Source organism: Gopherus evgoodei, chromosome 1, assembly GCF_007399415.2.
Source record: "Gopherus evgoodei ecotype Sinaloan lineage chromosome 1, rGopEvg1_v1.p, whole genome shotgun sequence".
Taxonomy (NCBI): domain Eukaryota; kingdom Metazoa; phylum Chordata; order Testudines; family Testudinidae; genus Gopherus; species Gopherus evgoodei.
In genome coordinates, this window is record NC_044322.1 from 166,867,562 (window position 1) to 166,881,364 (window position 13,803).

Below are 13,803 nucleotides of genomic sequence, written 5' to 3' on the forward strand. Positions count from 1 at the left end.
TTTTCAATTTTCTTAAATAATGTGCTATATGCTCTTGGGAGAAAAATAAATCTGGTGAATCACTGCATCTTAACAAAAACATTAAGGCCTTGATCCTACAATTACAATGTGGGGCAAAACTTTGTGCACTTGCACCTGCGTAGACTCGTAGCCTCAGTGTTCATCATGAGTGCAGAGGTCTGCCTATGTGGAGTAACCTGTTAAAATCCTGTACCCTCCACATTTTTCTCCTGCATTTTCAATCAAACTATACTTTTGAATCCCCTAAAAGTGCATACTCAATGCCAACAAAAAGTCTGTTATTAAACAATTGCTTAAAAGAACTTACAAGAGATTCCTGATGAATGCTAGGGTTTCAGTATATTATCTTCATCAGAGGCAGGACGAAGTTTACATAGGGCAACACTACACAGCCATGAAAATGATTGATAAGAGCATTACTTACCTAAGTCTGTAAGACGTTTAGGTGATCTGCTTGAAAACTTGTCGGATGATCTGGACCTTCTCTGACGATCAGGTGATCTGCTATAGCATCTCCTTCTCCCAGGTGATCTTGATCTTCTTAGTCGAACTGGTGATTTGCTAGAGCTTCGTCTTCTTCCCACTGACCTAGACCGTTTTCGTCGAATAGGTGTTCGACTTCTGGTCCGTAACCTGAGCACTATTCGGTGATCCCTTGAGTTTGATCGTCGTCGTCTTCGATCAGCAGACCTTGATCTGTTCCTTTGAGATCTTTTGTGTCTCTCTCTTGATAAAGACCGTCTCCTTTTTGACACTGATCTTGACCGAGTCCTCCTCCTGTGTCTTGAACGTGACAGAGAGCGTGTCCGAGACCGATGATTAGATTTAGATTTTGACAGTCTTTTACGTGCTACTGAACGAGACCGATTTCGTCTGGGCCGTGATTCGCTATCATGTTTTTGTGATTTGCGCTCAGAGGATTTAGAGCGCTTGCTTCTAGACCTCTGTGAAGACGCTTTGCCCTCTACTTTTTCAACTGATTTGGATCTAGACTTGTGACGTTGAGAAGATTTGGAGCGTTTTCTTCTAGACCTCTGTGAAGACACCTTGTCCTTTGTTTTTTCAGCAGATTTCGATCTAGACTTCTGAAGTTCAGGAGACTTGGAGTGGCTACTCCGAGACCTCTGTGAAGAATCTTTGCCCTTTATTTTTTCAATAGATTTGGATCTAGACTTTTGAAGTTTGGGAGACTTGGAGCGGCTACTCCGAGACCTCTGTGATGGCTCCTGAACCTCTATTTTTTCAACAGATTTGGATCTGGACTTGTGACGCTCAGAAGATCTGGAGCGGCTGCTTCGAGACCTTGGTGAAGAATCTTTGCCCTCTATTTTTTCAACAGATAAGGATCTAGACTTTTGACATTCCAAGGATTCTGGGTGGCTGCTTTGAGACCTATGTGAAGGCTCCTGAACCTCTATTTCTTCAACAGATTTGGATCTAGACTTGTGACGTTCAGAAGACTTGGAGCGGCTACTCCGAGACCTCTGTGATGGCTCCTCAACTTCTATTTTTTCAACAGATTTGGATCTGGACTTGTGACGCTCAGAAGATTTGGAGCGGCTACTCTGAGACCTCTGTGATGGCTCCTCAACTTCTATTTTTTCAACAGATTTGGATCTGGACTTGTGACACTCAGAAGATTTGGAGCAGCTGCTTCGAGATCTTGGTGAAGAATCTTTGCCCTCTATTTTTTCAATAGATTTGGATCTAGACTTTTGACATTCCAAGGATTCAGGGTGGCTGCTTCGAGACCTCTGTGAAAGTTCCTGAACCTCCATTTCTTCATCAGATTTGGATCTGGACTTGTGACATTCAGAAGACGTGGAGCGGCTACTCTGAGACCTCTGGGAAGGCTCCTCAACCTCTATTTCTTCAGCAGATTTGGATCTGGACTTGTGACGTTCGGAAGACGTGGAGCGGCTACTTCGAGATCTCTGGATAGGCTCCTCAACCTCTATTTCTTCAACAGAATTGGATCTGGACTTATGACGTTCAGAAGACCTGGAGCGGCTACTTCGAGACCTTGGTGAAGAATCTTTACCCTCTATTTTTTCAACAGATAAGGATCTAGACTTTTGACATTCCAAGGATTCAGGGTGGCTGCTTTGAGACCTATGTGAAGGCTCCTGAACCTCTATTTCTTCAACAGATTTGGATCTAGACTTGTGACGTTCAGAAGACTTGGAGCGGCTACTCCGAGACCTCTGTGATGGCTCCTGAACCTCTATTTTTTCAACAGACTTGGATCTAAACTTGTGACGCTCAGAAGATTTGGAGCGGCTGCTTCGAGACCTTGGTGAAGAATCTTTGCCCTCTATTTTTTCAACAGATAAGGATCTAGACTTTTGACATTCCAAGGATTCAGGGCGGCTGCTTTGAGACCTATGTGAAGGCTCCTGAACCTCTATTTCTTCAACAGATTTGGATCTAGACTTGTGACGTTCAGAAGACTTGGAGCGGCTACTCCGAGACCTCTGTGATGGCTCCTCAACTTCTATTTTTTCAACAGATTTGGATCTGGACTTGTGACGCTCAGAAGATTTGGAGCGGCTGCTTCGAGATCTTGGTGAAGAATCTTTGCCCTCTATTTTTTCAACAGATAAGGATCTAGACTTTTGACATTCCAAGGATTCAGGGCGGCTGCTTCGAGACCTATGTGAAGGCTCCTGAACCTCTATTTCTTCAACAGATTTGGATCTAGACTTGTGACGTTCAGAAGACTTGGAGCGGCTACTCCGAGACCTCTGTGATGGCTCCTCAACCTCTATTTTTTCAACAGATTTGGATCTGGACTTGTGACGTTCCAAGGATTCAGGGCGGCTGCTTCGAGACCGTGGTGAAGAATCCTTGCCCTCTATTTTTTCAACAGATTTGGATCTAGACTTTTGATGTTCCAAGGATTCAGGGCGGCTGCTTCGAGATCTCTGTGAAAGTTCCTGAACCTCCATTTCTTCATCAGATTTGGATCTGGACTTGTGACATTCAGAAGACGTGGAGCGGCTACTCTGAGACCTCTGGGAAGGTTCCTCAACATCTATTTCTTCAACAGAATTGGATCTGGATTTGTGACGTTCAGAAGACATGGAGCGGCTACTTCGAGATCTCTGGATAGACTCCTCAACCTCTATTTCTTCGACAGAATTGGATCTGGACTTGTGACCTTCAGAAGATTTGGAGCAGCTACTTCGAGACCTTGGTGAAGAATCTTTGCCCTCTATTTTTTCAATAGATTTGGATCTAGACTTTTGACATTCCAAGGACTCAGAGCAGCTGCTTTGGGACCTATGCAAAGGCTCCTGAACCTCTATTTCTTCAACAGATTTGGATCTGGACTTGTGACATTCAGAAGACGTGGAGCGGCTACTTCGAGATCTCTGAGAAGGCTCCTCAACCACTATTTCTTCAACAGAATTGGATCTGGACTTGTGACGTTCAGAAGACTTGGAGCGGCTACTTCGAGACCTCCGGGAAAGCTCCTCAACCTCTATTTCTTCAACAGATTTGGATCTGGACTTGTGACGTTCAGAAGACTTGGAGCGGCTACTTCGCGACCTCCGGGAAAGCTCCTCAACCTCTATTTCTTCAACAGATTTGGATCTGGACTTGTGACGTTCAGAAGACGTGGAGCGGCTACTTCGAGACCTCCGGGAAAGCTCCTCAACCTCTATTTCTTCAACAGATTTGGATCTAGATGTGTGACGCTCCAAAGACTCGGAGCAGCTGCTTCGAGACCTCAGTGAAGGCTCCTGAACCTCCATTTCTTCATCAGATTTGGATTTAGACATAACACGTTCAGAAGACTTGGAGCGGCTACTTCGAGACCTCTGTGAAGAATCTTTGCATTCTTTTTCAATAGATTTGGATATAGACATTTGACGTTTCAAAGACTCGGAGCGGCCGCTTCGAGATCTCTCTGCAGGCTCCTGAGCCTCTTTTTCTTCAACAGATTTGGATCTGGACTGGAGATGTTCAAAAGACTTGGAACAGCTCCTTCGAGACCTCTGTGAAGGCTCCTGAACCACTATTTCTTCAACAGATTTTGATATGGACTCGTGACACTCAGAAACCTTGGAGTGGCTACTTTGAGATTTCTGTGAAAATTCTTTGCCCTCTATTTCTTCAACAGATTTGGATCTAGACTTTTGATGTTCCAAGGACTTGGAGCGGCTACTTCGAAACCTCTGTGAAGGCTCCTGAACCAATATTTCATCAACAGATTTGGATCTATACATGTGACGTTCAGAAGACTTGGAATGGCTACTTTGAAACCTCCGTGAAGGCTCCTGAGTCTCTATTTCTTCAATAGATTTGGATCTAGACTTTTGATGTTCGAAGGACTTGGAGCGGCTACTTCGAGACCTCTGTGAAGGCTCCTGAACCTCTATTTCTTCAACAGATTTGGATTTGGATCTGGACTTGTGACGCTCAAAAGACTTGGAGCGGCTACTTCGAGACCTCTGTGAGGGTTCCTGTACCTCTATTCTTTCAACAGATTTGGATCTAGATTTGTGATGTTCAGAAGACTTGGACCGTTTACTTCTAGATCTCCGTGAAGACTCCTTACTCTCTCTTTTTTCAACAGATTTGGATCTAGATCTAGACTTTAGCTGATCAAAGGATTTCGAGCGTCTGCATCTGGACCTCCATGAAGACTCTTTGCTTCCTAGTTTTTCAATAGATTTGGATCTAGATTTGAGACGATCAGAGGACTTGGAACGTCTACGTTTCGACCTCCGTGAAGACTCTTTACTACTTATTTTTTCAACGGATTTGGATCTAGACTTGTGATGATCAGTGGATTTGGAGCGTCTACGTTTAGACTTCCGTGAAGAGTCTCTGCCCCCACTTTTTTCAACAGATTTTGATCTAGATTTGAGACAATCCGAGGACTTGGAATGTCTACGTTTAGACCTCCATGAAGAGTCCCTGCCCCCTCTTTTTTCAACAGATCTCGATCTTGACTTGAAATGATCAGAGGATTTTGAGCGTCTGCGTTTTGATCTCCAGGAAGATTCTTTGCCACCTCTTTTTTCAACAGATCTGGATCTGGATTTTGATTTGAGACGATCAGAGGACTTGGAGCGTCTGCGTCTAGACCTCCAGGAAGATTCTTTGCCACCTCTTTTTTCAACAGATCTGGATCTGGACTTTGATTTGAGACGATCAGAGGACTTGGAGCGTCTGCGTCCGGACCTCCAGAAAGATTCTTTGCCACCTCTTTTTTCAAAAGATCTGGATCTGGATCTGGACTTGAAACGATCAGAGGACTTGGAGCGCCTGCGTCTGGACCTCCAGGAAGTTTCTTTGCCACCTCTTTTTTCAAAAGATCTGGATCTGGATCTAGACTTGAGACGATCAGAGGACTTGGAGCGTCTGCGTCTAGACCTTCGTGAAGAGTCTTTGCGCTCTCTTTTTTCAACAGATCTGGATCTAGACTTGAGACGATCAGAGGACTTGGAGCGTCTGCATCTGGACCTCCAGGAAGAGTCTTTACGCCCTTTTTTTCCAACAGATCTGGATCTAGACTTGAGACGATCCCAGGACTTGGAGCGTCTGCGTCTAGACCTCCATGAAGAATCTTTGCGCTCTCTTTTTTCAACAGATTGGGATCTAGACTTGAAGCGATCAGAGGACCTGGAGCGTCTGCGTCTAGACCTCCGTGAAGACCCTTTGCCCTCTCTTTTTTCAACAGATCTGGATCTAGACTTGAGACGATCAGAGGACCTGGAGCGCCTGCGTCTTGACGTCCAGGAAGAGTCTTTGCCTTCCCTTTGATCGGTGGATCTGGACCTTGACTTGAGACCATCAGAGGACCTGGAGCGTCTGCGTCTAGACCTCCGTGAAGATTCTTTGCCCCTTCTTTTTTCAACAGATCTGGATCTAGACTTGTCATAAGATGTGGAATAGTTCTTTCTGGAATCCGAGTAGTTTCTGCTCCTAGACCTTGCTCTTTTATATTTCAAATGTTTAGAGACAGAACGTGACCTGGACTTTTTTTTCCGCTTCCTGGATCGTGAAAGAGATTTAGATTTACTCCTTTTTAATTTCTTTGCATCTTGTTTATGTTTATCACTACTCTTACTTTTTTCATATGCTTTCTTTTTTTTTAAAAGATCATCATTCTTCACTTCTGCCACAGATCCTGGAGTTGCTTTGGAATCATTTGCCTCCGCCACAGCCACCACCAATTCTGGAGGCACTCCCAAATCTTTTGCTGCTGCCCCCGCCACCACCAATTCTGGATCCACTCCCGAAATTTCCACCACTGCCACAGCCACCACCGATTCTGGAGGCGCTCCCAAATCCTTTGTTGCTGCCGCAGCCATCACCAATTCTGGAGGCACTCCCGAAACTTCCACCGCTGCCACAGCCACCACCGATTCTGGAGCCACTCCCAAATCTTTTGCTGCTGCTGCAGCCACCACCAATTCTGGAGCCACTCCCAAATCTTTCACCTCTTCCGCCACTGGCCCAAATGCTGGAGTTGCTTCTGAATCATTCACCTCTGCTGTCACTGTCACAGATTCTGGAGTTGTTTCTGAATCTTTAATGTACACTGTATACAGAGAATCTGGAGGTGCTTCCAAATTTTTCACCTCTGTCGGAGCCACCACAGATTCTGGAGCTGCTTCTGAATCATTCACACCTAAAGTATGCAGAGAAACACTAGCTGCTTCTGAATCCTCTGCCTCTGCCACCAGAGAATCTGGAGCAGCTTGCGAATCTTTCATCTCTGCCACTATCGCCACAGATTCTGAAGCTGCTTCTGAATCTTTCATCTCTGCAGCCACCTCCACAGATTTTGGAGTGCCTTCTGAATCTTCTACATCTGCCACCACCACCAGAGAAACTGGAATAGCCTGCAAATCCTTCACCTCTGCCACCACAGCATCTAGAGCAGCCTGCAAATCCTTCACCTCTGCCACTGCCACAGATTCCAGAACGGCTTCTAAATCTTTCATTTCTGCAGTAGCCATCACAGATTCCAGACTTGTTTCTGAGTATTTTACATCTGCCACTGCTGCCACAGATTCTGGAGTTGTTTCAGAATCCTTCATCTCTGCAGCCACTACCATAGATTGTGGAGTTCTTTCAGAATCTTTCACATCTTCAGTGTGCAGAAAATCTGGAGCTGCTTCCAAATCTGTCACTTCTTCAGCCGCTATCACAGATTCTGTACTTGTTCCAGAATCTTTCACATCTATAGTACACAGAAAATCTGAGGCTGCTTCCAAATCTGTCACTTCTGCTGCCACCGCTGCCAAAGATTCTGAAGATACTTGCAAATCCTTCACCTCTGCCACTGCCACAGATTCCAAAACAGCTTCTAAATCTTTCATTTCTGCAGTAGCCACCACAGATTCTGGATTTGTTTCTGAATATTTCAACTCTGCCACTGTCACAACAGATTCTGGAGCAGCTTCTGAATCTTTCACCTCTGCAGCAACTATCACAGATTGTGGAGCTCTTTCAGAATCTTTCACATCTTCAGTGTGCAGAAAATCTGGAGCTGCTTCCAAATCTGTCACTTCTTCAGCCGCTATCACAGATTCTGTACTTGTTCCAGAATCTTTCACATCTACAGTACACAGAAAATCTGAGGCTGCTTCCAAATCTGTCACTTCTGCTGCCACCACTGCCAAAGATTCTGAAGATACTTGCAAATCCTTCACCTCTGCCACTGCCACAGATTCCAAAACAGCTTCTAAATCTTTCATTTCTGCAGTAGCCACCACAGATTCTGGATTTGTTTCTGAATATTTCAACTCTGCCACTGTCACAACAGATTCTGGAGCAGCTTCTGAATCTTTCACCTCTGCAGCAACTACCACAGATTGTGGAGCTCTTTCAGAATCTTTCACATCTTCAGTGTGCAGAAAATCTGGAGCTGCTTCCAAATCTGTCACTTCTTCAGCCGCCATCACAGATTCTGTACTTGTTCCAGAATCTTTCACATCTACAGTACACAGAAAATCTGAGGCTGCTTCCAAGTCTGTCACCTCTGCAGCCAAAGATTCTGGAGCTGCTCTCAAATCCTTCACCTCTGCCGCCGCCACCACAGATTTCAGAGCTGCTTCTAAATCTTTCATTTCTGCAGTCACCACCACAGATTCTGGACTTGTTTCTGAGTATTTCAACTCCGCCACTGCCACCACAGATTCCAGAGCTGCTGCTGAATCTTTTGCTTCTGAAACCACCACCACCAATTCTGGAATTGTTTCAGAATCTTTCACATCTATGGTATGCAGAGAATCTGGAACTAGTTCTGAATCTTTCACCTCTGCCAGCACTGTCACATGTTCTGGAGCTGCTTCCAAATCTTTCACCACTGCTGCCGATTCTGGAGCTGCTTGTAAATCCTTCACCTCTGCTACTGCCACCACAGATTCTGGAGCTGTTTCCAAGTCTTTCACCTTTGCAGCTGTCACCAACTCTGGAGTTGCTTCCAAATTATTCATGTTTACTGTGTGAAGAGAATCTGGAACTGCATTCAAATCCTCCACTGTGGCCACAGACTCTGGAGTAGCTCGCAAGTTATTTACCTCTGTAATAGCCTCAGATTCTAGAGCTGCTTCAGAAACTTTCACCTCCACTCTTAACTCAGGAATCTCAGGAGTTTCCAGAAGTTTCAGATCCACAGTGTGTTGAGGCTCTAAAACGGTTTTCAAATCTAGCACTGCATTAGGACTTTCTACAGTTGTTTCCAAATGTTTTCTCTCTGCTATACCCACAGATTTCAAAACTGCTTCTGAATATTTCACCTGCACAGTGCCCAAAGTTTCTTCCAAATCCTTCAGATCTGTTGCAGTCTCAGCTTCTAGATCGGCTTCCAAATCTTTCATTTCCTCTGTGTGCAGAGATTCTAGATATGCTTTTGAATTTTGTATATTTTCCACCGTCAAAGATTCTGGTGTATCTTCCAAAATTTTGACCTCCACTGTTTTATCAGATTTTAGAGTTGTTGCTGAGAATTTCAGATCCATCAGAGCCTCAGATTCCTTCACCTCTACCATTGGCATAGATTTTGTAATTTTTTCTAGCTCCTCCACCTCTGTGGTGTGCAGAGATTCCAGAGTTTCTTCCAAAACTTTCATCTCTGTCAACACCTGAGCTTCTGGAGTTGTTTCTAAATATTTTACTTCTAATGTTTCCTCAGATTCCGGAGATGCTTCCAAAATTTTCACACCCATTGGCTGCCAATGTTCTGGAATTTCTTCCAAATCTTTTACCTTCATCCTGACCACAGATTCTGAAGCGGCTTCCAAATCTTTCACTTCTACCATGACCTTAGATTCTAGGGCTTCTTTCAAATCTTTCACCTTTGCTGCCGCCTCCCGTTCTAGAGCTAATTCCGCACCTTTCACCTTCGATGAGTAGAGAGATTCTGGAACTGCTTCTGAATCCTTTACCTTTGCTTTATACAAAGATTCTGGAGCAGTCTTAGAATGCTTTACATCCATGATTGCTTCAGATTTTAGGGTTGTTTCTAAATCTTTCGCCACCACCATCTCACACTCAAGAGTTTCCTTCAAATCTTTCACCACTGTCACAGTCTCAGGTTCTAGAGTTGATTGCAAATCTTTTACCACTATATGCAGCAATTCTCGACTAGCTTCAGAATCTTTCACCAGAGGGATTGGCTCCGATTTTTTAGCTGTTTTTGAACCTTTCATTTGTATCATCACCTCAGGTCCTGAAGTTTTTCCAGAATCTTTCAAGCCTGGAAAGTGTAAAAATTCTGGGGTAGCTTCTGAATGTTTCAACTCTGTCTTGGCCTCAGATTCTAGAAATTTTTTAGCATATTTTATGCCAGTTATTGCCTCAGATTCCGGTGTGACTTCCAGATATTTCACCTCTACTACTGCCCTAGATTCCAGAGTTGATTCAGAATCTTCCACCTCTATTACAGTGGCATCAGACTTTGCAGCTGTTTCAAAACTTTTCATCACCTCCACCTCAGTATGTGGAGATATTTTCAAGTCACTCACTTCTGTCATGACTTGGGACTCTGGAATTGTTTTCAAATCTTTTACTTCCATCACCACCTGACTTTCTGTAGTTGTTTCTGAATCCTTTGACTCTGCCACTGCCTCAGATTCTGGGGTGGTTTCCAAATCTTTCACTTCTGCCAGTGATTCAGATTGTCCAATTATTTCCACGTTTTTCACTTTCGATGTTGTCTCTGATTCTGGAGTTATTACCGAATCTGCCTCCATGCACAGAAATTTGGGAAATGCTTCCAAATCTTTAAACTGAGCTGTGACCTCAGACTCAGCTTGTACAAGTTTATTTAAATCCTTCACCTCTACCTTGACTACAGACTCAAAGGCTGCTTCCAAAGCCTTCAACTTCACCACAGACATAGATTCTAGGACTCCTTCTGATTCTGCCACATCTTCTATTTGCAGAGATAGTGGAGGTGTTTCTGCACCTTTCTCCTCCGCCCTGGCCACAGGCCCTAGGGTTGCAACTGAACTTTTTGCCGCCACGACAGATTCTAGGGTTCCTTCTAATTCTTCCACATCTTCCATTTGCAGAGTCCGAAGCATTGCTTCCGAATCTTTCACCTCTGCCACGGGTTCTAGAGTTGCCTCTAAATATTTTGCCATGGCCTGAGATTCTAGGGCTCCTTCTGAATCTTTCACATTCTTCATTTGCAGAGAGAGAACTTCCAGACCTTTAGCCTCTACCATGGCCACAGGTTCTAAGGTTGGTTCTGAACCTCTTGCCCTGCCCACAGATTCTAAGGCTTCTTCTGAATCTTTCACATTCTCCATTTCCAGAGACAGCAGAGTTGCTTCTGAACCTCTTCCCTCCCACACAGCCACAGCTTTTAGGGTTGGTTTTGAACCTTTTGTCATGGCCAAAGATTTTACACCTCCTTCTGAACCTTTCACATCTTCCATCTGCAGAGACAGCGGTGCTGGTTCTGAACCTTTCACCCCCGAGACAGATTCTAGGATTACTTCCAAGTCTTTTGCCTCTGTCACTGGTTCTTGGGTTGCTTCTGAGCCTTCTTCCATGGCAATAGATTCTAGGGCTCCTTCCGAATCTTTCACATCTTCCATTTGCAGAGATAGTGAAGTTGGTTCCACACCTTTATTCTCTGCCAAGACAACATGTTCTAGGGCTGCTTCTGAACCTCTTCCCTCCCATACAGCCACAGCTTTTAGGGTTGGTTTTGAACCTTTTGCCATGGCCAAAGATTTTACACCTCCTTCTGAACCTTTCACATCTTCCATCTGCAGAGACAGCGGTGCTGGTTCTGAACCTTTCACCCCTGAGACAGATTCTAGGATTACTTCCAAGTCTTTTGCCTCTGTCACTGGTTTCTGGGTTGCTTCTGAGCCTTCTTCCAAGGAAATAGATTCTAGGGCTCCTTTCGAATCTTTCACATCTTCCATTTGCAGAGATGGTGAAGTTGGTTCCACACCTTTATTCTCTGCCAAGACAACATGTTCTAGGGCTGCTTCTGAAACTTCTCCCACTGCCACAGATTCTACTAGGGCTCCTTCCACATCTTTCACTTTTTCCATTTGCATAGAAAGTGGAGTTGCACCTTTTGCCACAGCCACATGTTCTAGAGCCACTTCCAGACCTGATGTCATGACCACAGGTTCTAAGGATGCTTCCAAATCTTCCATATCTTGTATGTGCAGAGATTCTGGAATTCCTTCCAAATCTTTCACCTCTGTCACCCCTGCAGGTTCTAGGATTGTTTCTAGACCTTTTGCCATCCCTACAGGGTCTAGGATTGTTTCTGGACCTTTTGCCATTGCCACAGATTCTAGGAATCCTTTTGACTGTTTCTTATCTTCTATTTGCAGAGACAGTGATGCTGCATCTGAATCTTTTGCCTCCGCCACAGGAGCAGGTCTGAGGGTTCCTTCCAAATCTATTGCCATAGCCAGAGATTCTGGGGTTCTTTCTGCACCTTTCACCTCCTCCATGTGTACAGATTCTGGAGTTACTTCCAAATCTTTCATCTCCATCACAGGTTTTAGAGCTGCTTCCAAATCTTTTGCATTCATAACAGCTTCTAGTGTTGTTTCTGAATCTTTTCCCGGGGCTATATATTCTAGGGTTCTTCCTAAATCTTTCACCTCCTGCGTGGCCACAGGTTCTAGGACGACTCCTGAACCTTTCACCTCCACCACAGATGCAGATTTTGAAGTTGCTTCCAAACCATTCACCTCTGCCTTGGCCACAGTTTTTGAAGTTGCTACCAAATCATCTGGCACAGTCACAAATTCAAGACTGCCTTTCAAACTTTTTGCCTCTGCCACACCCATAGTTCCTAGAGGTGCTTCCAAACCTTTCATATCTGTCATGACAACAGATTCTGTGGTTTCTTCCAAAGCTTTCATCTCCATTACAACTACAGATGTTGGAGTTTCTACCAAATCATTTGTCCCAGCCACAGATTCTAGAGGGGCCTCCAAACCCTCTGAATTCACCATAGTCAGAGATTTTAAAATTGCTTCTGAAAATTTAATCTTTGCCATGGCCTCAGATTCTAAGGTTGTTTCTAAGTCTTTCACTTCCACCATGCCCACCGATTTCAGAGTAGCTTCTGAAGTAGCTTCTGAATCTTTTAGTTCTTCTGTTATCTCAGAGGCTGGAATAGCCCCCAAATCCTTTTCAATTTCAGATTTACCAGCAACTCCAGTACTGCTGGTAGACACAGTACCATTTTCAGTGTCTTTAACTGGTAAAGGTCCACCCTTTGCATTCATATTAATAGCTATATGATATATACTTTCATGAGTCTTATTCACCAATAATTTTACTTTAGCTTGCTCTTGAATTTTCATTGTACTAGTATTTTCTTCCTGGGTATCCAATTTGCTGGTTTCTGAACTGAATGTACTGTGTGTATCAGTCAAGACCAAGTTTGTTTTTTCACTCCCAAGTTTTTCCACAGATGATTCAGAATCTGATAGCAAATGAGGTGAGAGTCTTTTAATTGAATGCCCCATGTACTCTGCACTCAATTTTGTGCCCAATTCTCCTGGCTGCATTTGACCAGCAAGATCTGAATCTGCATGTCCTCCATGCTGTGTGATCAACTTTGAGCCCAATTTTTCTGTTTTTGAGTGAGAAACAGGTTGTAAATCTGCATGCTCTCCATACTGTGCACTTGATTTTGATTCCTTTGGCTGCTTTTTGTGTTTTTTTTCTTTCTTCCTTTTCTTCTTCTTTTTCTTCTTCTTCTTCTTGCTTTTGTGTTTCTTGTTCTTTTTTGACTTTTTTCTTGGAATTTCATCTTCTACTTCATCAGTAGGGCCTCTTTTTGTAGATGGAGAGCTATTTTTCACTGAATCTTCCTCCACACCTAAAAAAAAATAAAGACATTTATTTAAAACTAATTTTATAAAAAGAAATTCAAAAATAAAATATTTTAAACCCGTATTTGGGCACAGGTGCACAAAGTTATACACAACCTAAAATCCACATTTTTTGTGATAATATCACAAGTTACATTTTCCCTCAGTAAGAGCTTAAAATGTCTGGTTTAAAACCTAAAATTTAGCTTTCAAAAAAATTAAACCAATCTTCAAACTGCCTCTTGCCAATTTTTTGCTAGGATTTCTATACTTAAAACAACAAATAAGACTGTTAAGATGATGTGATCGCAACTGACCTTTGATCAGTAGCTAAAACATTTATAATGACTGAAAGACAGCAAAGACTATGCCTGAAAAAAAATAGCACATATTACAAAATTACACAACTGTGAAGAAAATGTGCCATTTGCATTATCCAAGAAAAATACGTCTT

At 43.6% G+C, this 13,803-nt stretch overlaps 1 protein-coding gene across 14 annotated transcripts in view; it reads right to left on the minus strand.

Moving 5' to 3' along the window:
* SON (SON DNA binding protein) overlaps positions 1–13,803 on the minus strand; it is a 68,728-nt gene that overhangs the window by 51,031 nt on the left and 3,894 nt on the right. For 7 of the 14 annotated variants that reach the window (XR_004002422.1, XR_004002419.1, XR_004002421.1 and 4 more), the window contains exon 3: positions 446–13,357. Coding sequence is in view for 11 of the 14 variants with exons in the window: in XM_030578611.1 (XP_030434471.1) it covers positions 446–13,357 (12,912 nt within the window). In the remaining 3 variants the exon portion in view is untranslated. The remainder of the gene's footprint in view (positions 1–445; positions 13,358–13,803) is intronic. The other 7 variants (XM_030578679.1, XM_030578638.1, XM_030578695.1 and 4 more) reach the window with 7 other exon arrangements.